We start from the raw sequence: 25904 nt of genomic DNA, 5'->3' as shown, positions 1-25904 counted from the left end.
TGGCACAACCCTGGCACTCCGATAAGTCCCTTGTAACTGGTACCCCTGGTACCAAGGGCCCTGATGCCAGTGAAGGTCTCTAAGGGCTGCAGCATGTCTTATGCTACCCTACGGACCCCTCACACAACACATACACACTGCCTCACAGCTTGTGTGTGCTGGTGGGGAGAAAGTGACTAAGTCGACATAGGCACTCCCCTCAGAGTGCCATGCCAACCTCATACTGCCTGTGGCATAGGTAAGTCACCCTTCTAGCAGGCCTTACACCCCTAAGACAGGGTGCACTATACAACAGGTGAGGGCATATGTGCATGAGCACTATGCCCCTACAGTGTCTAAGCAAAACCTTAGACATTGTAAGTGCAGGGTAGCAATAAGAGTATATGGTCTGGGAGTTTGTCAAACACGAACTCCACAGTTCCATAATGGCTACACTGAAAACTGGGAAGTTTGGTATCAAACTTCTCAGCACAATAAATGCACACTGATGCCAGTGTGCAATTTATTGTAAAATACCCGGAGGGCATCTTAGAGATGCCCCCTGAATACATGCCCAACTTCTAGTTAAGGCTGACCAGTTCCTGCCAGCCTGCCACACACCAGACATGTTGCTGGCCACATGGGGAGAGTGCCTTTGTCACTCTGTGGCCAGGAACAAAGCCTGTACTGGGTGGAGGTGCTTCTCACCTCCCCCCGCAGGAACTGTAACACCTGGCGGTGAGCCTCAAAGGCTCACCCCTTTTGTTACAGCGCCCCAGGGCATCCCAGCTAGTAGAGATGCCCGCCCCTCTGGCCACTGCCCCCACTTTTGGTGGCAAGGCTGGAGGAGATAATGAGAAAAACAAGGAGGAGTCACCCACTCGTCAGGACAGCCCCTAAGGTGTCCTGAGGTGACCCCTGCCTTGAGAAATCCTCCATCTTGAGTTTGGAGGATTCCTACAATAGGATTAGGGATGTGTCCCCCTCCCCACAGGGAGGAGGCACAAAGAGGGTGTAGCCACCCTCAAGGCCATTGGCTACTGCCCTCCCAGACCTAAACACACCCCTAAATTCAGTATTTAGGGGCTCCCCAGATCCCAGGAAATCAGATTCCTGCAACCTGAAGAAAGGACTGCTGACCTACAAGCCTGCAGAGAAGTAGGAAGACGACAACTGATTTGGCCCCAGCCCTACTGGCCTGTCTCCAACTTCGAAAACCTGCTCCCTCGACGTATCCGACAGGGACCAGCGACCTCTGAAGCCTCAGAGGACTTCCCTGGACTACAGGACCAAGAAACTCCTGTGAACAGCGGCCCTGTTCAAAACCAGCTACTTCTTTGCAACAAAGAATCAACTTCCAAAGACTTCACGTTTCCCGCCAGGAGCGTGAGACTTCCCACTCTGCACCCGACGCCACTGGCTCGAGATCCAGAGACACAACACCTCAGGGAGGACTCCCCGGCGGCTGCGAGCCCGTGAGTAACCAGAGACGACCACCCTGAGCCCCCACAGCGACGCCTGCAGAGAGAATCCAGAGGCTCCCCCTGACCGTGTCTGCCTGTAACAAGGGACCCGACGCCTGGAACCAACACTGCACCCGCAGCCCCCAGGACCTGAAGAAACCGAACTTCAACGTAGGATGACCCTCTGCCTTGCCCAGGTAGTGGTTGTCCCGACCCCCGGGCCCCTCCATTAAAACCTATACAAAACCCGCCGCCCCTGTGCCGCTGAGGGTGTACTTTGTTTGCCTTCTCGTGTCCCCCCTGGTGCTCTACAAAAAACCCCTGGTCTGCCCCCTGAGGACGCAGGTACTTACCTGCTGGCAGACTGGACCCGGAGCAACCCTGTTCTCCATAGGCACCTATGTGTTTTGGGCACCTCTTTGACCTCTGCACCTGACCGGCCCAGAGCTGCTGGTGTGGTAACCCCCAATGGTGGGCTGCCTATGCCCCAAACTTGAGACTTGTAAGTGTTTTATTTACCTCCAAAACTAACCTTTACTTACCTCCCCCAGAAACTGTTGATTTTTGCACTGTGTCCACTTTGAAAATAGCTTATTGCCATTTTTACAAAGACTGTACATGATATTGTTTTCTTTCAAAGTTCCTAAAGTATCTAAGTATCTAAGTGAAGTACCTTGCATTTAAAGTATTAACTGTAAATCTTGAACCTGTGGTTCTTAAAATAAACTAAGAAAATATATTTTTCAATATAAAAACCTATCGTCCTGGAGTAAGTCTTTGAGTGTGTGTTCCTCATTTATTGCCTGTGTGTGTACAACAAATGCTTAACACTACCCTCTGATAAGCCTACTGCTCGACCACACTGCCACAAAATAGAGCATTAGAATTATCTACTTTTGCCACTATCTTACCTCTAAGGGGAACCCTTGGACTCTGTGCACACTATTTCTTACTTTGAAATAGTATATACAGAGCCAACTTCCTACAGCTACAATCCAGTCTTGTTGATCTAGGGCAGACAAGACATGAGCAAGAGTGAGCATCTTGAATTTCTCCTTCTTGAGGAAGAGATTGACGTCCCTTAAATTCAAGATAGGGCGAAGGCCCTTGTCTTTTTGGGATTCAGAAAGTAACAGGATTAACAACCACTGCCTACTTCTGATATCGGGACCCTTTCTATGGCTCCCTTGGCCAAGAGAGCTGTAACTTCCTCGCGGAGCAAAACCAAATGGTCCTCCAACAGCTGTTTTTTATTGGATGGGATGAAAGGACTGGAAGGGGAGGGAATAGCCCTTCCGTATGATTTGCAATACCCATTTGTCCGTTGTGAAGGAATACCAGTGATGGAGATGAGCTGTTGGGACTCATGGATTCTGTTAGTCAAACATGCCAGGTGGCAAATGAGGGCTCTGCAGTGGGACCTGAAGTTCCAATGAGCACAGCATCAAGGAAATCTTACTGACGTGGTTCAAATCTCGGAGGGGACTGCAAAGGAAAGGAGGCAGACTCCTCTCCCTTCCCCAACCAGATCTCACAGTAGTGACAGATACATCACTTCTGGGATGGGGCGGCCATCTGGGAGAGGTGGAGATGATAGGACTCTGGTCTCCGGTGGAATCCGAACTCCATATCAACTTGTTGGAGCTTTGGGCGATCTGACTAGCATTAAAGGCATTTCTTCCTGTTGTGAAAGGGATGGTAGTGCAGGTGTTCACAGAAAACACCACTGCAATGTGGTACTGCAACAAGCAGTGCAGTGTGGGGTCGTGGACTCTTTGTCATGAGGCTCTATGTCTCTGGACATGGCTGGAACATCAGGGCATAACCCTGGTGGTTCAACACCTGGCAGGTTCTCTGAACGCCAGGCCGGACAAACTCAGCCGAAGATGCTTAGCAGATCACGAATGGTAATTCTACCTCGAGGTTGCACAAGGACTCTTTCAGCAGTTGGGAGAGCCTTGTTTCTCTGCAGAGAACGCGCATTGTCAACAATTCTGCTTGTTGGAGTTTCCAAGGGGGCTATCGCTACGCGAAGCTTTTCGTCCTGTACGCCTTTGCACCTATACCACTTCTGCCAAGAGTTCTCAAGAAAATCAGGAATGACCGGCCCCAAGTAATCCTAATGGCTCCGGATTGGGCACGGAGAGTCTGATATTCAGAGCTTCTCAAAATGAGCATCAGTCCTCCAATCAGGTTGGCTCTTCTGGAGGGTCTTCTGTCGCAGCAGCAGGGGAAGGTTCTCCACCGAACCTGTCAGCTTTGCGGCTTCATGCGTGGAGGTTGAGCGGCGACAATTGATGGTTTATGACCTCCCTTCCAAAGTTTGTGATGTCATTTTGGCAGCCAGGCGTCTAAGTCGATTTAATCCTGCTGATGGAAACGTTTTGTTTCATACTATACAGAGAGGTGTATTGATCCTCTTTCTTCTTCTCTATCTAATATCCTTTTTTTCCTCTTTAGGGACTCTCAAGGGCTATCTTGCGTCCTTATCGGCTTTTCTACACTTGCCCGATCAACATATTTGTTTAAGTCTCCTATACTACAAAGATTTTTGAAAGAGCTTGTGCATATGTTTCCCCCTGTGCCTTTTGTCATGCCTCAGTGGGATCTTAATCTTGTTCTTACTTTCCTTATGTGTGCTCCTTTTGAGCCCTTACATAACTGTCCTCTCCGCCTGCTCACTATCAAAACAGCCTTTTTGGTGGCAATTACATCTTCCAGGAGAGTGAATGAGCTGCAGCTTTATCTTCGAAACCGCCGTATTTCACGATATATCCTGACAAATTAGTACTCGGAACTCGTGCATCTTTCCTCCCCAAGGTGGTGACCCCTTTCCATTTGGGTCAAAATATCACCCTCCCCACCTTCTTTGCCCAACCACATCCCTCTAAGGAAGAGGAGCGTCTCCATCGGCTGGACCCAGACAGAGTGTTATTGTTCTACCTTGACCGCACAAAAGAGTTCCAGGTGGACGACCAAGTCTTTGTGGGATACGTTGGCGCAAAGAAGGGTCGGGCAGTACAGAAACGATCCATGTCGCACTGGGTCGTTCTCTGTATAAAGATTTACTACGCTTTGGGCAAGAAGCAGCCTCCAGAGGGCTTGAGGGCTCACTCTACCAGAGGAACAGCTGCTAACACTGCGTTAGCTCGTGGCGTGCCGGTGCTTAACATCTGCCAAGCTGCAATGTGGGCTTCATTGTACATGTTTGCAAGACACTACTGCCTGGATAGCCATGTGAGAAGGGAGGGGCATTTTGCCCTCTCTGTCCTGCAGGATTTCCTGGTATGAAATATTCCTCAAAACCCACCAAAAGGAGTTATAGCTTGGGTATCTATTCTAAGGTAAGGAATATGCAGCTAGAAGTCTCTTATCAGATGAACAAGTTACTTATCTTCGGTAACAGATTATCTGGTAGAGACTCTATCTAGCTGCAGATTCCTTACACCCACCCAAGCCTCCCCGCTCTGCGGAGATATATATATGTTCGATGGCATGTGTAGCTGCAGATACACATGCTGTGCACATCCCGCCATCTAGTGTTGGGCTCGGAGTTTTACAAGTTGTTTTTCTTCGAAGAAGTCTTTTCGAGTCACGAGATCGAGGGACCTCCTCCCCTTTCGTCTCCATTGCGCATGGGCGTCAACTCCATCTTAGATTGTTTTCCCCGCAGAGGGTGAGGTAGGAGTTGTGTATTATAGTAATAGTGCCCATGCAATGGAGTAAATATGTATTTACATAATGTGTTTTAAAGCGATATATTTACAAATTTACAAATGTTCAAGATCAACTTCAAACGGCTACAGGCTCCCGGGGAGGCGGGTGGGCGCATGTGAATCTGCAGCGTCTCATGCCACGAACAGATGTACACTGGGTAAGTGACATTTTCCGTTCGATGGCATGTGTAGCTGCAGATACACATGCTGTGCATAGACTAGTAAGCAGTTATCTCCCCAAAAGCGGTGGTTCAGCCTGTAGGAGTTGAAGTTGTTTGAAACAAAGTTCGTAGTACTGCTTGTCCTACTGTGGCTTGTTGTGCTGTTAACACATCCACACAGTAGTGCTTGGTAAACGTATGAGGCGTAGACCATGTGGCTGCCTTACATATTTCAGTCATTGGAATGTTTCCTAGAAAGGCCATGGTAGCACCTTTCTTTCTAGTTGAGTGTGCCTTTGGTGTTATAGGCAGTTCTCTTTTTGCTTTGAGATAACAGGTTTGAATGCATTTAACTATCCATCTGGCAATGCCTTGTTTGGATATTGGGTTCCCTGTATGAGGTTTTTGGAAAGCAACGAACAATTGTTTTGTTTTTCGAATTTGTTTTGTTCTGTCAATTGAGTACATTAACGCTCTTTTGATGTCTAATGTATGTAGTGCTCCTTCAGCCACAGAATATGGTTCTGGAAAGAACTCTGGTAGCTCTACTGTTTGATTCAAGTGGAACGGTGATATGACTTTTGGTAGGAACTTAGGATTCGTTCGTAAAACTACTTTATGCTTGTGTATTTGAATAAAGGGTTCTTGTATGGTAAATGCTTGGATCTCACTTACTCTTCTTAGAGATGTGATGGCAATGAGAAATGCTACTTTCCATGTTAAATATTGTATCTCAGATGAGTGCATGGGTTCAAACGGTGGACCCATGAGTCGTGTTAAGACAATGTTAAGGTTCCACGAAGGAACTGGTGGCGTCCTTGGTGGGATAATTCTTTTCAGACCCTCCATAAAAGCCTTTATGACTGGGATCCTAAAAAGTGATGTAGAGTGCGTAATTTGCAGATAAGCTGAAATTGCGGTGCGATGTATTTTAATGGATGTAAAGGCTAGCTTTGACTTTTGTAAGTGCAGTAGGTAGCTGACAATGTCTTTAGCAGATGCATGTAAGGCTTGTATTTGTTTATCATGGCAGTAATTAACAAATCTTTTCCACTTATTTGCTTAGCAATGTCTTGTGGTTGGTTTCCTTGCCTGTTTTATGACCTCCATACATTCTTGTGTGAGGTCTAGATGTCCGAATTCTAAGACTTCAGGAGCCAGATTGCTAGATTCAGCGATGCTGGATTTGGGTGTCTGATCTGTTGTTTGTGTTGAGTTAACAGATCTGGCCTGTTTGGTAGTTTGACATGTGGTACTACTGATAGGTCTAAAAGTGTTGTGTACCAAGGTTCCCTTGCCCAAGTTGGTGCTATTAGTATGAGTTTGAGTTTGTTTTGAGTCCTTTGCTTTCTGGGACATATTGGGCCAATAAAAATGGTATACAAGTCTGCTCCATGTTTTGGTTTGTCCCAAGTGCCCAGTGTAGGAAGTTGGCTCTGTACATACTATCTCAAATTGAGAGACCGTGTGTACAGAGTCCAAGGGTTCCCCTTAGAGGTTGATAGTGGCAAAATTAGATAATACTAATGCTGTATTTTGTGGTAGCGTGGTCGAGCAGGAGGCTTATCAGAGGGTTGTGTTAAACATTTGTTGTACACACACAGGCAATAAATGAGGAACAAACACTCAAAGACTGAACTCCAGGCCAATAGTTTTTATATAGAAAAATATATTTTATTTTGGAGCCACAAGATTCAAGATTTGAGGTAAGTACATAAAATGCAAGGTACTTCACACAGGTAAGTATAGAACTTTGATTCAAAGCAGTAGTACACACAGTTTAGGGTAAAATGGCAATAAGCTAATTTAAAAGTTGACACAGTGCAAAAATCAACAGTTCCTGGGGGAGTTAAGTTTGGTTAGGTTTCTCAGGTAAGTAAAGCACTTACACAGTCAGTCTCCTGGGCATAGGCAGTCCACCGTTAGGAAATCAAGGCAACCCCAAAGCCACAGCACTAGCAACACAGGGCTGGTCAGGTGCAGAGGTCAAAGGAGGGCCCAAAACATATAGGCGCCTATGGAGAAGAGTGGTGCTCCGGTTCCAGTCTGCTAGCAGGTAAGTCCTTTCGTCCTCGGGGAGCAGACCAAGGGAGTTTTGTAGAGCATTGGGGGGTGGGACACACACAAGTCCACAAAACACACCCTCAGCAGCACAGGGTCGGCCAGGTGCAGTGGGCACAGTAGGCGTTGGGTTTGCTATTGAAAGCAATGGAGGGACCCGGCGGTTACTTATGCGATGCAGGCAGGTTAGAGGGGGACTTCTCGGGCCAGCCACCGACTGGGCTAGGATGAGGGCTGCCTGCTGGTCACTCCTGCACTGGTAGGTGGTTCCTCTCGGTCCTGGGGGGCTGCGGGTGCAGTGCTTGGTCCAGGCGTTTGTTCCTTTGTTACCAGGCAGTTGCGGTCAGGGGGAGCCTCTGGATCCTCGCTGCAGGTGTTTCCATGGGGGTACAGGGAAGTCGACTCAGGATACCCACGTCTTCGTAGTCGCCTGGGAGTCCTCTCTGCGGTGTTGGTTCTCCTGAACTCGAGCCGGGGGTGTCAGGTGGAGAGTGTGAAGTCTCACGCTTCCGGCAGGAAGAGAGAGTTCTTTAAAAGTTGCTTCTTTGTTTTCAAAGTTGTTGCAGGTTTTGAACAGTGCTGCGGTTCTCTGGAATTTCTTGGTCCTTCGGGTTTAGGGCAGTCCTCAGAGTCATCAGAGGTCGCCGGTTCCTGTCAGATGTGTCGCTGTGCAGGTTCTTTGAGTCTGGAGAGAGGCCGGTAGGGCTGGGGCCAAGTCAGTTGGTGTCTCCGTCGTCTCTGCGAGGTTTTCAGGTCAGCAGTCCACCTTCTTGTAGGTTGCAGGAATCTGATTTCCTGGGTTCAGGGTCGCCCCTAACTACTAAATTTAGGGGTGTGTTTAGGTCTTGGGGTTCAGTAGCCAATGGCTACTGTCCTTGAGGGTGGCTACACCCTCTTTGTGCCTTCTCCATGAGGGGAGGGGACACATCCCTATTCCTATTGGGGGAATCCTCCAAACTCAAGATGGAGGATTTCTAAAGGCAGGGGTCACCTCAGCTGAGGGCACCTTAGGGGCTGTCCTGACTCCTCCTTGTTTTTCTCATTATCTCCTCCAGCCTTGCTGCCAAAAGTGGGGGCAGTGGCCAGAGGGGCGGGCATCTCCACTAGCTGGGATGCCCTGGGGTGCTGTAACAAAAGGCATGAGCCTTTGAGGCTCACCACCAGGTGTTACTGTTCCTGTAGGGGGAGGTGAGAAGCACCTCCACCCAGTACAGGCTTTGTTCCTGGCCACAGAGTGACAAAGGCACTCACCCCATGTGGCCAGAAACTCGTCTGGTTGTGGCAGGCTGGCAGAAACTGGTCAGCCTAGCACTAGAAGTCGGACTGGTATTCAGGGGGCATCTCTTAGATGCCCTCTGGGTGTATTTTACAATAAATCCCACACTGGCATCAGCATGCATTTATTGTGCTGAGAAGTTTGATACCAAAGATTCCCAGATTTCAGTGTAGCCGTTATGGAACTGTGGAGTTCGTAATTGAGAGACTCCCAGACCATATACTTTTTATGGCTACCCTGCACTTACAACATCTAAGGTTTTGCTTAGACACTGTAGGGGCATAGTGCTCATGCAACTATGCCCTCACCTGTGGTATAGTGCACCCTGCCTTAGGGCTGTAAGGCCTGCTAGAGGGGTGACTTATCTATGTCACAGGCAGTGAGAGGTGGGCATGGCACTCTGAGGGGAGTGCCTTGTTAACTCAGTCATTTTCTCCCCACCAGCACACACAAGCTGAAAGGCAGTGTGCATGTGCTGAGTGAGGGGTCCCCAGGGTGGCCCTTAGAGACCTTCCCTGGCCACAGGGCCCTTGGCACCAGGGGTACCATTTACAGGTGACTTATCTGTGTGCCAGGGCTGTGCCAGTTGTCGGAACAAAGGTTACAGGTTAGGGAAAGAACACTGGTGCTGGGGCCTGGGTAGCAGGACCCAGCATATTTTCAATCATAGCTGGCATCAACAAAAGGCAAAAAGTCAGGGGGTAACCATGCCAAGGAAGGCATTTCCTTACATCCAGCTAAGGGGATGTCATGGGCCAAGGTGAGGATAAACTCTCTAAACTCCTTAGGCACTACCACTCTTCTGGTAGCACCAGGTGTGGGATCTCTAGCCTCAGTGTAAAGGAGTCCATCCTCCCAGTAGACCCTTTGGGAGCCATTGACATCTCCCTTCTCCTGTTCAGAAGCTTGCTGTCTCAGGTCTTCAAGAGTGGGACAAGTCTTTTGTCCCTGGCACAGCTTTTCCCTTGAGGGTCCACCTGGGCCCAAGAGCTCTAAGTCATAAGGCTCCAGCTCCATGGATTGAGTTCCCTCAGGGGATAAGACATCTTCTTGGGAAGGGAGGTCTTGTTTCTTTTGCTGATCAGAAGCTGGTTCCCCCAGTCCTCTTACCTTTTCTCTTGGAAGATTGGGCCATTATTCCAGGCTCCAACACTTCTTTCCAGCCAAATACTGTCCTGGGGAAACCATTTCCTCTGTCACCATGGTGACACTGGCACCTGTATCCCTGAGGGCTTCTACCGTTGTCCCATTCATTAAGAGCTGCTGCCTGTATTTTTGAATGTTAGGCAGCCAGTGTGGATATATCCACTCAACCCTCAGAGACTAGAGTAGCTTCAATGTGGACCTTGATGTGCTCTGGGCACACTTTTGATCCCACATGTAGACTGGCTATTCCAGTACTAACTTGAGTAGTGCTAGTGGAATTTTTCTTGGGACAGGGCATGTGTCCAATTTGGTGTCTATGCTGTTTACAGTTGTGACACCAGGCCTTCTTGGGATCAATGTTTTTACCCTTGTACCCATTTGTGGACTGTGAAGAGGCTCGGGACCCACCCTCCTGAGCAGGTTTTTGGGGCCCTTGAGACGACTTTGTTTTTTTCCTTAGGCATCTCACCACCCTTCCCCTGGGGAGGCTCTGTGACCCCTATCTTTTGGTCACCTCCTGTGGAAGTCTTGGTCACCCTAGACTTGACCCAATGGCCTGCCTTCTTTCCCATTTCTTGGGGAGAAATTGGACCTAGGTCTACCAGATATTGTTGCAACTTGTCATTGAAGCAGTTACTTTAAAGATGTTCTTTCATAAACAAATTATACTGTCCATCATAGTCATGCACTCCACTGCCAGTTGTCCAACCATCTAGTGTTTTCACTGAATAGTCGACAAAATCAACCCAGGTCTGACTTGATGTTTTGTGAGCCCCCCTGAAACTAATCCTATACTCCCCAGTGGAGAATCTAAAGCCCTCAATCATGGTATCCTTCATGCGGTCATAGGATTCTGCATCTTTACCAGAGAGTGTGAGGAGTCTATCTCTACACTTACCAAGTGAACAGTTCCCAAAGAAGAGCTCCCCAGTGAGATCTGTTTAACTTTCTGTTTGCACAAGCCTTCTAAAAAGCTGTGAACCACTTGGTGATATCATCACCCTCTTCATATTTTGAGACAATCCCTTTGGGCATTTTTAGGATGTCAGTATTTTCTCTGACCCTATTTATATTGCTGCCACCATTAATAGGTACTAAGCCCAGTAGGAAGCTGGCTCTGTTTATACTATAATAAAATGAAATATAGTTTGCACAGAGTCCAGGGGTTCCCCAAGAGACTTGACAAAGGCAATAACAGATAATACTAATGCTCTGTTTGTGGTAGTGTGGTCGAGTAGATAGGCTTATAAGTGGGTAGTGTTAATCATTTGTTGTATGCAAGCAATAGAAGAAACACACACTCAATGACTTAACTCCAGACTAATAGGGTTTTATATAGAAAAATATATTTTTGTTACTTTATTACTAGAACCACAAGACTCGGTTCAGAAGTAAATACTGTTGCAGGTAGGTACTTCGCATATACATCAGTGTAACTTTATTTCACTTTAGTCAAGTAAACAGTTTTTAGGAAAACAGAGAATATCTATTTCAAAAGTGGACACTGCATTTTCAGAACAGTTCCTGGGGAAAGAAAATAAAGTACAGTTTTAGAGGTAAGTACACGACTTACAATTCCAGTCTCCGGGTTATAGGTATTCCATCGTTGGGGGTTTAAGTCAACCTCAAACACCCACCACCAATGACACGGATCGGCCTAGTGCCGATGTCAAAGTTGAGCAATTTTAATCTGGGCTCCTATGGAGACAGGCGATACTCTGAACTCGGTCTGCCAGCAGGTAAGTACCCGTGACTCGGAGTTGCAGACCAGGGGGGATTAGAGTATTACTGGAGGGTCCCCAAGTAGGCACCAATCCCACATTCTCAGCTGCACTGGGGCTGCCGGGTGCAAACAGGGCATGGGGTTTCCAATGAAACTCTGTGAGGGGACTCTGGGTGTCACTCAGGCGCTGCAGGCGAGGTCCAGGGGGCGTCTCGGACACACCACCGGTCGGACAGGGAAGAGGGCCGCCTGTTGATCGTTGCTGCACCGGGTGTCGATTTCTCCAAGGCCTGGGGGCTGCAGGTGCATATCTTCGTCCAGGGCAGTCGCGGTCAGGAGGGTCCTCGTGATTCTCTCTGCAGGCGGTGTCGTGGAGGCATGGAGAGGTCAACCAAGGATGGGCACTTGGTCTCCGTCGGCTGGGGATCCTCTCTGATCAGTTGGGTCACCTGGACTCAGGCCGTGGGCGTTGAGTGCAGAGTGGTTAGGACTCAAGCTTCTGGAGTGAGGTGGGAGTCCTTCAGAAGAGGTTTCTTCTTCTGTTCTTCTTTGGACAGGGCTGCTGTCCACAGAGTTCTTGATCCTCTATGATGCAGGCAGTCCTCTGGAGTTGGGCAGAGGTCGCTGGTCCCGCTGGACGCGTCACTGGTCTTTTGCAGGTTCTTTGAAGCAGGAGACAGGCCGGTAGGGCTGGGGCCAAAGCAGTTGTCGTCTTCCTTCTTCTCTGCTGGGGTTTTCAGCTAAGCAGTCCTTCTTCTTGTGAGGTCGTCAGGAATCTGACTAGCTTGGTTCAGGGAGCCCTTAAACTCAAGATTTAGGGCGTTTTTAGGGGTCAGAGGGAAGTAGGTAATGGCTACTGTCCCTTAGGGTGGCTACACCCTTCCTGTGCCCACTCCTTTTGGGGGGGGGGGGGGGCACATTCCTAACCCTATTGGTCCCTGTCCTCCAAACCAAGATTAAGGATTCTGCAGGGAGGGGGTCACTTCAGCTCTGGTCACCTCAGGGGTGGTCCTGGCTGAGGTGGTGACTCCTCCTTTTTTCCTAATTATCCCTCTAGACTTGCTGCCAAAAGTGGGGCTTTGTCTCAGGGCTGGGCACCTCCACTGGCAGGAGCGCCTTGGGGCATTGTAACAGGAAGCCTGAGCCTTTGAGGCTCACCACTAGGTGTTACAATTCTTGCAGGGGGGAGGTGTGAAGCACCTCCACCTGGTGCAGGCTTTGTTTCTGGCCCCAGAGAGCACAAAGGCTCTCACCCCAGGGGTTCAGAAACTCATCTCTCAGTGGCAGGTTGGCACACATTAGTCAGTCCTGCACTGAAGGACTGGGTAAAATACAGCCCTCTGTGTGAATTTTTTATATATCCAACACTGGCATCAGTGTGGGTTTATTATCCTGAGAAGGTTGATACCAAACTTCCCAGTATTCAGTGTAGCCATTATGGAACTGTGGAGTTTGTTTTGACAAACTCCCAGACCACATACTTAATTTGACCACACTGTACTTACAATGTCTAAGAATGGACTTAGACACTTTAGGGGCATATTGCACATGCAGCTATGCCCTCCCCTGTGGTATAGTGCACCCTGCCTAAGGGCTTTAAGGCCTGCTAGAGGGGTGACTTACCTATGCCACAGGCAGTGTTTTGTGTGCATGGCACCCTGAGGGGGATGCCATGTCGAATTTGCCTTTTTCTCCCCACTAACACACACAGTCTGCAATGGCAGTGTGCATGTGTTAGATGAGGGGTCCCTGAGGGTGGCACAACACATGCTGCAGCCCTTAGGGACCGTCCCTGGTCACAGGGCCCTTGGTACCACTGGTACCTTTTACAAGGGACTTATCTGTGTGCTAGGGGTGTGCCAATTGTGGAAACAATGGTACATTTTTTGTGAAAGGACACTGGTGCTGAGGCCTGGTTAGCAGGATCCCATACACTCTGTCAAGTGAGCATCAATTTCAGGCAAAAAGTGGCGGGTTAACTCCAACAAGGGCCATTTTCCTCCAACCCCGTTTCTGCTCTCTCCCTTTCTATAGCCAGCAGTGTTGCTCCAAAGCTAACCTTTTGGCCATCTTTGCTGAAAGGATGTCCTCTTCATTGAGGCTGCCCCCAATGTTCCCAAAGGACCTGGACTCCCCTGTGGAAGATCCAGATCCAGTGAGTTCTATCCTTGGAGATAGGGATCTTGGGATCCTCGTCTCCCTAGGTAGTTGAGGAAGGGGGAGGTCACCCTCCTCATCTCTAACATCTTCTCTGTCTGAGTAAAGATCTTCTTTCTCAGCAGGGTGGTCCCTGGTGTACTCTGCAGAGAGCTCCTGGAGCTTGACCTTGGTAGGGTTGGAACCTGTCTTTTTCTTTTTCAGCTTACAGAGGGACCTTACCTCTATCATCCCTAGATGGAGGTAAGGGGTGAGGTTGAGTTCCACCACTGTTTCCTCTGAGCTGATTATAATGTTACTAAAAGTTGGGATTACTTTTTAAGAAACTAAAAGCTACTTCTAGTAACTAAATCCTAACTTAAAAATAACTTTTACATCTAAAGAAGAGATGCTAAGGGAACTTAAACACAGCCCTAACAGGACTTTTTTTTAAATTGAGAAACAATAGTCAAATCAGTTTTTCTAAAGGCAATTTTGGAATTTAGCTTTGTGGATCAGGTATTGGCTGAGTAGTCCAGCAAATGCAAAGCTGTAGATCCCACTACTGATCCACCAATGTAGGAAGCTGGCTCTGTATATACTATATCAAAATGAGATATAGTGTGCACAGAGTCCAGGGGTTCCCCAGAGGTTTAACAGATTCTAAAGTAGATAATCCTAATGCTTTCTTTTGTGGTAGTGTGGCCGAGCAGTTAGGTTTATGAGAGAGTAGTGCAAAGCATTTGTTTGTACACACACAAACAATAGAAGAAGCACACACTCAATGACTTAACTCCAGACCAGTGGTTTTTATATAGCAAAAATATATTTTCTTAATTTAGTTTTAGAACCACAAGATTCAAGTTGCAGGGAAGTACTTCAATAGATTCATATTTCACACATGTATCAACAGTACTTTGTTTGAAATCGTTAAGTTACACAGTTTTTGAAATATTGGCAATAATGTTTTAAAAATGGACACTGCAAGTTTCAGACACAGTTCCTGGGGGGGAAGAAATGTTAGTTTGCTTTACAGGTAAGTACAACACTTACAGTCCCCTTCTCCGGGTTTTAGGAAGTCCACCGATTGGGGTTCAAGTTAATCCCAAACATCGACCACCTGTAACATGGGGCCAGCCGGGTGCAGAGGTCAAAGAAGAGCAATTTTACCATGGGCCCCTATGGAGACAGGGGGTACTTGGAATCAGGCCTGCCTGCAGGTAACTACCTGCAGCTCAGAGGGCAGACCAGGGGGGTTTGAAGGAGCACTGGAGGGGCCACAATTAGGCGCAAAACACACACCCTCAGCAGCACAGGGGCGGCCCGGTGCAGGGTGCAAACAGGACGTCGGGTTTCCAATGTTGGTCTATAAGGAGATCCCAGGGATCACTCGGAGGCTGCAGGCGAGGTCCATCGTGGTGTCTCGGGCACACCACCGTTTGGACAGGGAGGAGGGCTGCCTTCTGAACGTAGATGTGTCAGTTTCTTCAAGGCCTGGGGGCTTGCGGGTGCAGTGTTCTTTAGGCATCAGATATCTTCATCCTGAGCTTCGTGGTCCGGAGAGGGGGAGGGGGTGAGGGGTTTTGGGGGGGATCCTCGGGATTCCCTCTGCAGGCGTCGCTGTGGTGGAGAGGTCAACCCAGGGTGGGCACAAGCACCTGGGCACCCTCAGTTGCTGATATGAGCACTTGGACACGGGCCGTGGGCATCGGGTGCTCAGGGCAGGGGTCAGGACTCACTCATCCGAAGTGAGTTCGAAGTCCTTGGTTGTAGGTTTTTCTTAGACAGAGCTGCTCTCCTTTGGAGTTGTTGGTCCTTTTGGGTGCAGGGCAGTCCTCTGGAGTTGGGCAGAGGTTTCTGGTCCCACTGGACGCGTCACTGGTCTTTTGCAAGTTCTTTGAAGCAGGAGACAGGCTGGTAGGGCTGGGGCCAAAGCAGTAGTCATCTTGCTTCTTCTCTGCTGGGGTTTTCAGCTAAGCAGTCCTCCTTCTTTTTGTCAGGTCGCCAGAAATCTGGTGTGTTGGGCTTAGGGAAACCCTTAAATACAAGATTAAGGGGTGTTACAGGGGTCAGAGGGGAGTAGCCAATGGCTACTGTCCCTGAGGGTGGTGACACCCTTCCTATGCCCCACTCCCTTTGGGGAAGGGGGCACATTCCTAACCCTATTGGTCCCTGTCCTCCAAACCAAGATGGAGGATTCTGCAGGGAGGGGCTCACCTCAGCTCTGGACACCTTATGGGTGGTCCTGGCTGGGGAAGGGTGCAGAGGGCACCCATCCCTGTTTTCCCTAATTATCCCACTGGACTTGGCGCCAAAAATGGGGTTTTGTCCGGGGGCGGGCAGCTGCACTAGCTGGAGTGCCCTGGGGCACTGTGATCCGAGGCTTGAGCCTTTGAGGCTCACCGCCAGGTGTTACAGTTCCTGTAGTGGGGAAGTTTGAAGCCCCTTCACCCAGGACAGGGTTTGTTTCTGACCACAAAGTGCACAAAGACACTTGCCCCATGTGGCCAGAAACTTGTCTGAAAGTGGCAGGCTGGCACAGACAGTCCTGTGCTAGCAGTTTGGCTAACGTACAGGGGCATCTCTATGGTGCCTTCTGTTTGCATTTTTCAATAAATCCCACACTGGCATCAGTGTGGGTTTATTGTGCTGAGACGTTTGATACCAAACTTCCTAGTATTCAGTGAAGCCATTATGGAGCTGTGGAGTTGTAATGACAGGCTCCCAGACCATTTACTCAATATGGCTTTGTTGCACTTAACAATGTCTAAGAATGGACTTAGACACTGTAGGGGCATATTGCTCATGCAGCTATGCCCTCACCTGTAGTATAGTGCACCCTGCTTTAGGGCTGTAAGGCCTGCTAGAGGGGTGACTAACCTATGCCACAGGCAGTGGTTTGTGGGCATGGCACCCTGAGAGGGGTTCTATGTCGACTTTGCCTTTTTCTCCCCACCAGCACATACAAGCTGCAATTGCAGTGTACATGTGCTTGGTGAAAGGCCCCCTAGGATGGCATAATGCATGCTGCAGCCCTTAGAGACCTTCCCTGGCCACAGGGCCCTTGGTATCATAGTTACCATTTACAAGGGACTTAACTGTTTTGGAGGGTTGTGCCAATTATGGAAACAAAGGTACAGTTTTTGGGAAAGAACACTGGTGCTGGGGCCTGGTTAGCATGATCTCAGCGCACTTTCAATCAAAGTTGGTATCAACACTGGGGAAAAAGTTGGGGGGTAACCATGCCAACAGTGGCACTTTCCTACAGGTGAACTGTCAGCTCCTTATGCTTCCACGTACTATTAATTTTCAAAACAGTTCAGATGGATTCCCACGAGCACCAGATGTACCACCGTTCAAGCCCTAGTCACCAGCCGACTTGACTACAGAAAAGCTACTCTATTGCAGAATCCCCAACCACCTCCTCCACTGTCTTAAGACCATCCATGACGCGGCTGCTAGACGCATCCTCGATCTCCCATGGTGCACCCACATCACGCCTGACTACAGAGATCTCCACTGGCTGCAGACACAATCTCTTCCAGTTACAACTTCTCAAACATGCATACAAGGCTTTGCACAGTATTGGACTAGCCTACCTCAACTTCCGCCTCCACTTCCACCAGACAACTACACTCTATCTCACTCTCTCACACCCCTGGCATCTTGTCTAGCCTTCTCCTACTTAGCACCTAAGACTTAGAACAAACGCCTTCCACACATAAAGGCCTCTCCTCGCTTCTGGAATTCTGCCTGGCTCTTTTCTACTAACACCCAGCAGACAACCTTGCCACCTGCTCCATTGCTTGGGTACCCTTTGGGTGATAAGTTACACCTTACAAATCCAGATAACATAACGTGTTTGGAAAACACGTTTTCCCAAAAAAGGCAATTTTGACGCTGAAATAACAGATGTGTTATTCAATAGTACTCTTTTTTTTTTTTTTTTTTTTAGCATTACTGTTACCTCTTATTCTGTTTCTGTTCCCTGTTAACTGATAGATTTTAATAAGCAAAACATTCATGCCCTCTTTGTTTTACGGTATTTTCCTGCTAGCTGTTGGTTTGTAAATGGTTCTTCGTTGAAAGGTTGAGTAATTTGGCCATTCGCATAGACAGGAATGGCATATGTAGCCATAGTGGCTACTGCTGAAAATAGTATGACCTTTTGCACGATTTACTCATTGTAAATGGCGTGTATATTTATAGAGAGATTGACATGATTAAGATTTCAGGTTGTGTTGTCTATAAACGGTTTTGCCACATTGCCCTGATTGCAGCTTTAATGCTTTAGTTACCATGACAGTAAATAAAGCTTTGAAGTTCTGACTTGGTTCTAAAGGCTACTGCGTTACAAAAGCACTCCAAGGTCTTTCTTCCAGTGCGGGTGAGTACGCAGTTCTGAAGAAATAGTGTTAAATGTAAATAGCTGTTAACAGTGTAATGTAATTAGACTTAATTGAACTTTAAACATACTACTTTGCCTCTTAGTTAAGAAAATATGTTTGTTCTCAATTATTGTGATCTGTGTTTTTTTTTTTTTTGTTAGATACTACAGTGACAGTAAACACCGCAAACTAGATGATCACAGGAGTAGACCACACAGATCAGGCCATGAAGGAAGCTTGAAAGACTCCAGATCCTATCTTGATCACCGTTCCCATTCAGACCATCGATTACTGTCAGATCACCGAACCAGCTCTGACCATCGACCCGGCTCTGACCATCGAACCAGCTCTGATTACATTCATCATAAATCTTCCCGGGATTATCGGTACCACTCAGATTGGCAGATGGACCACAGAGCATCTAGCAGTGACCCTAGATTACCTCTGGAGCAGAGACCACCTTATGGCTCACGATCTCCCTTGGGGCACAGATCACCATTTGAATACTCATCTGATCATAAAGGTACACCAGACCATATATGGAGTGGCCGCAAAACATAACGAAAACTGACATTTTATCTGGACCTTTTATTTAGCCATATTCAGTAAACCAACCAAGTAATTGCCTTACATGACCTGAAAGATATGGACTGGATCTGCTCTCTGCAGCGGAGTTGTTACTTCTTTCCAGGATGCAAGGTCTACTATCCCATCAGAAGAATATCGTATTTTTGTATTTAAGATTTATGCTGCACTGTGCTGCAAATATTGTGGCATTTTTTTTAAGAAATAGAAAATGTTTACTATCGCAGAGACCTCAACACTGCCCCGTTAAGACTGGACCTGACCATAAAACTATTTAACTGAACTTATTTAGCTTACGTTTGTAAATGAACGTTATACACTGACTTGTGATCATGTTTCAGGAAGAATGGACGAGATTGTTGTTTCAGGGTGAAAGAACTCTCAAGAACTGTGTTCACTTTCCAAAGCTACTTGTTTACATTGTACACTGCGACCACCTTACCGCTTTCCATCACAAGCTTGAATATTTAAATTCCATACATACAGCTGTAAAATAGCCAGGACGTGCTGTTATGATCAATTGTAATATCTTTTTTTTTTTTTTTTTTACAAATAATCTGCTGTAAATTATTGTAAATTAATTAAATGAGCTTTCTTCCTTTCTCAGGCTTCTTTGACTGTTCCTTTTCCCACCTACTCAGGCCTTTTTGTCGCAAATGACAAAAAATCAGTGTATTATATGTTAAATTGTCTTTATGGAATCGTTCCAGCTGTACATATAAGGAAAGGGGACATTTTATTTGATTCATATTTTCTTCAGTGCACATATTAGGATTTTTCATTTGATGTGTTCCTTTTGTGTTTAAACGATGCCTACGTTCGAATTATTTTAGCAACTATATGTGACTTTCATCTGAATGATTTTACAAGTAGATTCTGTTTAAGATTTGTTAAGTTTAGTTGGAAAGGAAGTTCTGTGAAAAATTCTTTATTTAAATTGGCCAAACTATTTTGTGAATCCACCTGTTTTATCTTTTCTAATATGGGCAATAATAGCTAGTGCACTATGCAGCCACGGTTTAATTGACTAAACTTATTACCATGCTGTTGAAATGCACTGTATATAGATACTTCTCCATGTGACAGATTAAAACTAAACAACATTTATTTGAATTCTTGCAGTTTTATGCAGCTTTTTTTTACTCTGGTCTAAAGCAAATTCCGTTTTTTTTTAACATTGTTTTAAATCATTCAGTATCATAGCAGTTTGTATTTTGAAAATATTGTATAATTACACTCATCTTATAAGATATGTATGATTTCAATATGTAATTGACATGACAAAGATAATGTACAATTTTGAATACCATAATCGGTCTACTGTATGAAATGATTAAGATAAAAACCAAGGTACAAAGAGATTTCCTTTGTTGTAATACAAACTGTGATTATTTGTTTGCACGATACCCAATGCATTGCATTATATCATAGCATTTGTATAACACTTCTTACCCCGTGATGAGGCAGTGAAGGGCTCAGATTTTCATTGGGTTCCTGGTGTACTTCTTGAACTGCATGGTTTAGTGTGTTGGATACAGTTTGGTTTGTATGGAGGGGTTCTGGGTGAGTATTGTGAGGTTCAGAGACATGATTCAAACTTGATGCAACGAATGCCGCTCCACATGAAGTGTTGGAAAGAGTGTGAACATATATACATCTGCACAGACCTGCCCTTTCATGAGTGATTGGTATCGTAAAGTTGAGACCATCATAAAATGCACCAGAAGTACTAGAAATTATCCTAACAACTACCATGGTAAATACCAACATCCTCATAGATGTTCCTCGCCCAGGACATGCGCTTCAAGAGCCTCTCTCACATTTTAATGAATCTCTAACAGATAAAACTTGCCTTCCTCCCTCAGCACCCTAGATATTCGCATGTGTTATGAGCCACGGTTGTGGACATCTTTCCAATCATCCCAGATCCTGTTGGGCCCCATCTCCAGCGTTTTATTCCGGATGGCCAGGACATAACAAAGTTCTGGCTTGGACACTACCAAATGCTTGGGTAATGCTGTTGGGGCCAGCATGGTACTTCGGTGCCATGCTTGGATTCGCGCCACAGGTTTTTCAAGAAGCGTCTAGCAGTCCCTCGTCTAAAAAAAAAAATCCTACTAGACGTCACTCAGCTTTTCATGGTTTGTTGTAGTTGCAAGAAACCCCCTATACATTTATCCCCACAAGTTAATTGTTTTTCTCTCACTCTTCCACAAACTCTTGCACCTTTCACTGTCCCCAGCCCCAAACGTACTATGTTCTCACATCTAGCAAAAGGTCTTTGATGACAACAATAGTTGGTAAAACCTAGAACCTTAAAGTATGATTTCTGATGGATACTTTTAAAGTGTCTTTTTTGTTTTTTTTTAAGCAACTAGAGTAGAGAACAACAGTTCTTTGGTTTCAGACAGATTTCAGAGAGGCTGTCTTGTACAGGAAGAACACGCTACTTACCTTTTGGTAATGATCTTTCTGGTAGAATCTTTAACAGCAGATTCCTCAGCTTGTGAATATTCCCCAGGTGTTAGACTAGATCTTAAAGCTTTAAAGCAGAACTCCTCCATGCTGTTAGGTGATGTTGTTCTACTTCATAAGTGATGAATGGAGCTATATATAAGCCCCACCCCTACGTGCTGACCTCTGTTCCTTTCTTTCTGTGCCTTCAGATGCAGAGCCGGAGTAACCTCCTGGTCTTTCAGACCTTTTTTTTTAAATTTGACAGGGTGTGCAAAGTAAAATGTCACCCCCTAAAACCAATGGGTTGAAGCCTGTAAGGACTGTCATAAAAAGGTGTCTGTGATGGACCCTCACAGATTATGCTAATGGTGCCTTGAGTCTGGGCACAATTCTAGGGCCTGCAGTGACTGCGCTCAGATGAATGCGAAGGCCATACAGGACTATGAGGTGAAGTTCTATGTAGCAAAACATAGGAAGACTCCACGCAATAGCCAGCGGAGCCAAAAGGAAGCTTCCTTTCCCACTACAGAAGTAGTTCCCTCAGCAGATTATCGTTGAAGTCTGTGGGTAAGTCCAAAAAGAAGCATAAGAAATCGGAGTGGAAATCTCGAAATCCAGAGAAGGCGTGAGAGCATCAACATGCCTCCCGGTATCGCCACTAATCTCCATCAGAGATCTGCAACTAGAATATGTCTCTACCAGATAAATTGTTAGAGAAGGTAAGTAACTTGTGCTTCAGGGCTATTGTTTTGACACACATATTCGTCAGTTCTTGTGATGGCTCTGCACTCCTGTTGTGCAAAGTCATGATTAAAGTAACTGACATATACGTAGCTGGGTGGTGCCTGTATAGGTGACCGTGACATCACTTCTGGTGCCAACTCCACGGCCAATGCCACGCGGAGCCGAACAGAGCCACCCGATGGCTTGCGCAGGAGTATTGTTTGAGCAAAAGTTTCCAGATCTAGTCTGATGCCTGGGGAAATTCAAATGCAAGGACTCTGCAGCTAGATAGAGTCTCTACCAGATAATACGTTACCAAGGTAGATAACTTGTTCTTCTGGTATCTACCTTCAGAATCCTCACTGATCTGCTTTCCATTCTTAATGATGGACTTAGGCCACAGGCTTATAGTGAGGTTCCAACCTAGTGTAATTGCACTGCACTTTCTCTCTCAATTTGGTGATGCCTTTGTCTCTAATTTTAAGAACTCTTAAAGTAAAATAAAAAGTGGACAGTGAAAATGTAAATACGCCAGGATGAAGGTTATGTTGATCCAGTGATGTTAAATTTGCTTCCCATCTGGTGCCAAGATGGAGCCAGCACCTCCAACTGATGTAGAGCTATTGCAATTTTCTGGATCCAGTGTTGCACCTGGGGATCCTCAGAAGGCGAGCAGCCTGCAGGTAGATGGAGTAACCACTAGAAAAATTGCTACAGAAGGTGAGCAACTTTGTGGTCTTTCAGTCATGGAAAGGGAATTCAGGTTGGCACTTATGTCTTCTCATCCTGCCACAGAACCAGTTAACTGGCACCAAGGTGGAAACGCTCTTAATGCTAGACACCAGAGAACAGGGTGCCCCACTCAGAGGACAGTCAGGATTTTTTAACAGATTTTTTTTCTCAGTTGAGGGCCCCACCAATCAGTTGTGTTGCAGTAGACTACATTTCTGTATGATTAGGAATGGCTTTGTGGAAACAACGCCCAACAAACTGAGAAACTTCTGACACATCTCCCTGCTACCATACCCGGCAAAGGTGATAGAGAAAGCAATCAACCAATAGCTAACCAACCTGGCACTTCACAATTTTCTAGACCACTCACAATCCAACTTTTAGGCTATCACAGAACGGCGACAGCACTCATTGTCACCACAGATGAGACCTGCACCCTTGTAGACCGAGGAGAAACCGCTGCCCTTTTACAGCTGAACCTCTCAGCTGCATTCAACACCGTGTCACATTCAAGCCTCATCAAAAGATTACAGACTACAGCCATCCACAGTCCAGCCCTCAAATGAATATGCTCCCTTCTCACAAGGAGAATACAGCAAGTCGGAGACTGCACCCCACACATCATCAGAGCTAAAGGACCTGATCTGCAGAGTTCCTCAAGAATAACCTGTCAGCCCCACTTGTTCAACATTTACATGACACCTCTTTCTGACGTCATCAGCTGTCATGGTATCTCTGTCTCCTACGCCAGTGACACCCAGGTCATCCTCTCAATGTCAGACAAGTCCACCATGACTAGATCCAACTTCACCAAATGCATGGCCTTCATAACAGAATGGCTGAAACTTATCAAGGACAAGACCAAGGTTTTGATGTTCAGGAACAAGAACTCCCCCTGGGTCTCCAGCTGATGGCTGTCAGAGATCAGCCTAACACTATCACCCTCTAACCACACACTTAACCTGGGAATCATCTTCGATGACAAACTCAACAACCCACACAGGTAAACTATCAGCTTCTCCTGCTTCCACATATTATTCATTCTCAAACAATTCTGATGGATTCCCAGTAGCAGCAGATGTACCATCATTCAAGCCCTAGTCACCAGCAGACTTGACTACGGCAATGCACTCTATTCCAGAATCCCTAAACACCTCCTCCACTGTCTTAAGACCATCCAGAACAAGGCTACTAGACTCATCCACAGTCATCCACGGTGCACTCACATCATGCCTTACTTCAGAGGTCTCCACTGGCTGCGACACAAACTCTTCCAATTCCTACTCCTCAAACACTCATAGAAGGCATTGCAGAGTATTGGACTAGCCTACCTCAGCTTCCTCCTCCACTTCCACCAGCCCACCAGACACCTACGGTCTGTCTCACTCTCTCACACCCCTCGCATCTGCAAAAGCCGAATAGGTCATCTAGCCTTCTCCTGCCTAGCACCTAAAGCTTGAAACAAGTGCCTTCCACACATAAGAGCCTCTCCTCGCTTCTGGAATTCCGCAAGAAGCTGAAGACCTGGCTCTTCAACTAACATCCAGAAGACAACCTTCACACCTGCTTCAGTGCCTGGGTACCCGTTGGGTGATAAGTTGCACTTTACAAATCCAGGTAACATAACTTATTTGAAAAACACACATTCTCCCAAAAGGGCATTTTGATGCTGAAATAAGATGTTTTTTTCTGCCCTATTCAATGGGATCCTTTTTAACATAACTGTTACCTCTTGTTCTGTTTCTGTTCTGTGTTACAACTAGATTTTAATACACAAAACATATATGCCCTCTTTGTTTTACGGTATTTCCTGCTACCTGTTGGTTTGTAAATGGATCTTAGTTGAAAGGTTGAGTAATTTGGCCATTCACGTAGACAGGAATGGCACATGTAGCCATAGTGGCTACTGCTGAAAATGCTGTCACCTTTTGCACATGATTTACTCATTGTAAATGGTGGTTATATTTATAGAGAGATTGACATGAATAAGATTTCAGGTTGTGTTGTCTATAAACGGTTTTGCCACATTGCCCTGATTGCAGCTTTAATGCTTTAGTTATCATGACAGTAAATAAAGCTTTGAAGTTCTGACTTGGTTCTAAAGGCTACTGTGTTACAAAAGCAATTCAAAGTTGTTTTTTTTCCAGTGTGGGTGAGAACGCAGAGCTGAAGATAAATGCTTTGAAGAAATAGTGTTAAATGTAAATAGCTGTTAACAGTGTAATGTAATAGACTTAATTGAACTTTAAACATACTACTTTGCCTCTTAGTTAAGAAAATATGTTTGTTCTCAATTAGTGTGATCTGTGTTTGTTTCTTTTTGTTAGATACTACAGTGACAGTAAACACAGCAAATTAGATGACCACAGGAGTAGACCACACAGATCAGGCCATGAAGAAAGCTTGAAAGACTCCAGATCCTATCCTGATCACCGTTCCCATTCAGACCATCGATTACTGTCAGATCACCGAACCGGCTCTGACCATCGACCCAGCTCTAATTACATCCATCATAAATCTTCCAGGGATTATCGGTTACACTCAGATTGGCAGATGGACCACAGTGCATCTAGCAGTGACCTTAGATTACCTCTGGAGCAGAGGCCGCCTTATGGCTCACAATCTCCCTTGGGGCACAGATCTCCATTTGAATACTCATCTGATCTTAAAGGTACACCAGACCATATATGGAGTAGCCGTAAAACATAACAAAGACTGACATTTTATCTGGACCTTTATTTAGCCATATTCAGTAAACCAACAAAGTAATTGCCTTACAAGACCTGAAAGATATGGACTGGATCTGCTCTCTGCAGCGGTGTTGTTACATCTTTCCAGGATGCAAGGTCTACTATCCCATCAGAAGAAAAGCTTATTTTTTTATTTAAAATTTAGGCTGCACTGTGCGGCACATATTGTAGCATTTTTTTTACGAAATGGAAAACGTTTACTATTGCAGAGACCTCAACACTGCCCCCTTAAGAGTGGGCCTGACCATAAAACTATTTAACTGAACTTAGTTTAGCTTACGTTTGTAAATGAACGTTACACACTAACTTATGATCATGTTTCAGGAAGGATTGACGAGATTGTTGTTTCAGGGTGAAAGAACTCTCAAAAACCGTGTTCACTTTACAAAAAGCTACTTGTTTACATTGTACACTGCGACCACCTTACCGCCTTCCATCACTAGCTTGAATATTTATATTCCGTACAAACAGCTGTAAAATAGCCAGGACGTGCTGTTATGATCAATTGTAATACTTTTTTAAAAACAAATAATCTGCTGTAATTTTTTGTAAATTCATTAAATGAGCTTTCTTCCTTTCTCAGACTTCTTTGATTGTTCCTTTTCCCC

The 25904-nt window shown here is 46.1% G+C and overlaps 1 protein-coding gene across 3 annotated transcripts in view; it reads left to right on the top strand.

The window, feature by feature from the left end:
* Positions 1 to 25357, top strand: part of CHD1 (chromodomain helicase DNA binding protein 1) — a 1172453-nt gene extending 1147096 nt beyond the window's left edge. The window contains exon 37 of one of the 3 annotated variants that reach the window (XM_069225994.1): positions 24874 to 25357. In XM_069225994.1, the coding sequence (XP_069082095.1) occupies positions 24874 to 25255 (382 nt within the window). In that variant the 3' untranslated portion in view covers positions 25256 to 25357. Of the gene's footprint in view, positions 1 to 18210; positions 19748 to 24873 lie in introns of those variants that run through there. The other 2 variants (XM_069225985.1, XM_069225977.1) reach the window with 2 other exon arrangements.
* Positions 25358 to 25904: the final 547 nt, after the last annotated feature.

Source organism: Pleurodeles waltl, chromosome 1_1, assembly GCF_031143425.1.
Source record: "Pleurodeles waltl isolate 20211129_DDA chromosome 1_1, aPleWal1.hap1.20221129, whole genome shotgun sequence".
NCBI classification, from domain to species: Eukaryota; Metazoa; Chordata; class Amphibia; order Caudata; family Salamandridae; genus Pleurodeles; species Pleurodeles waltl.
Note: the sequence above shows the minus strand (reverse complement) of the source record. Positions and strands in the feature narration are given on the sequence as shown.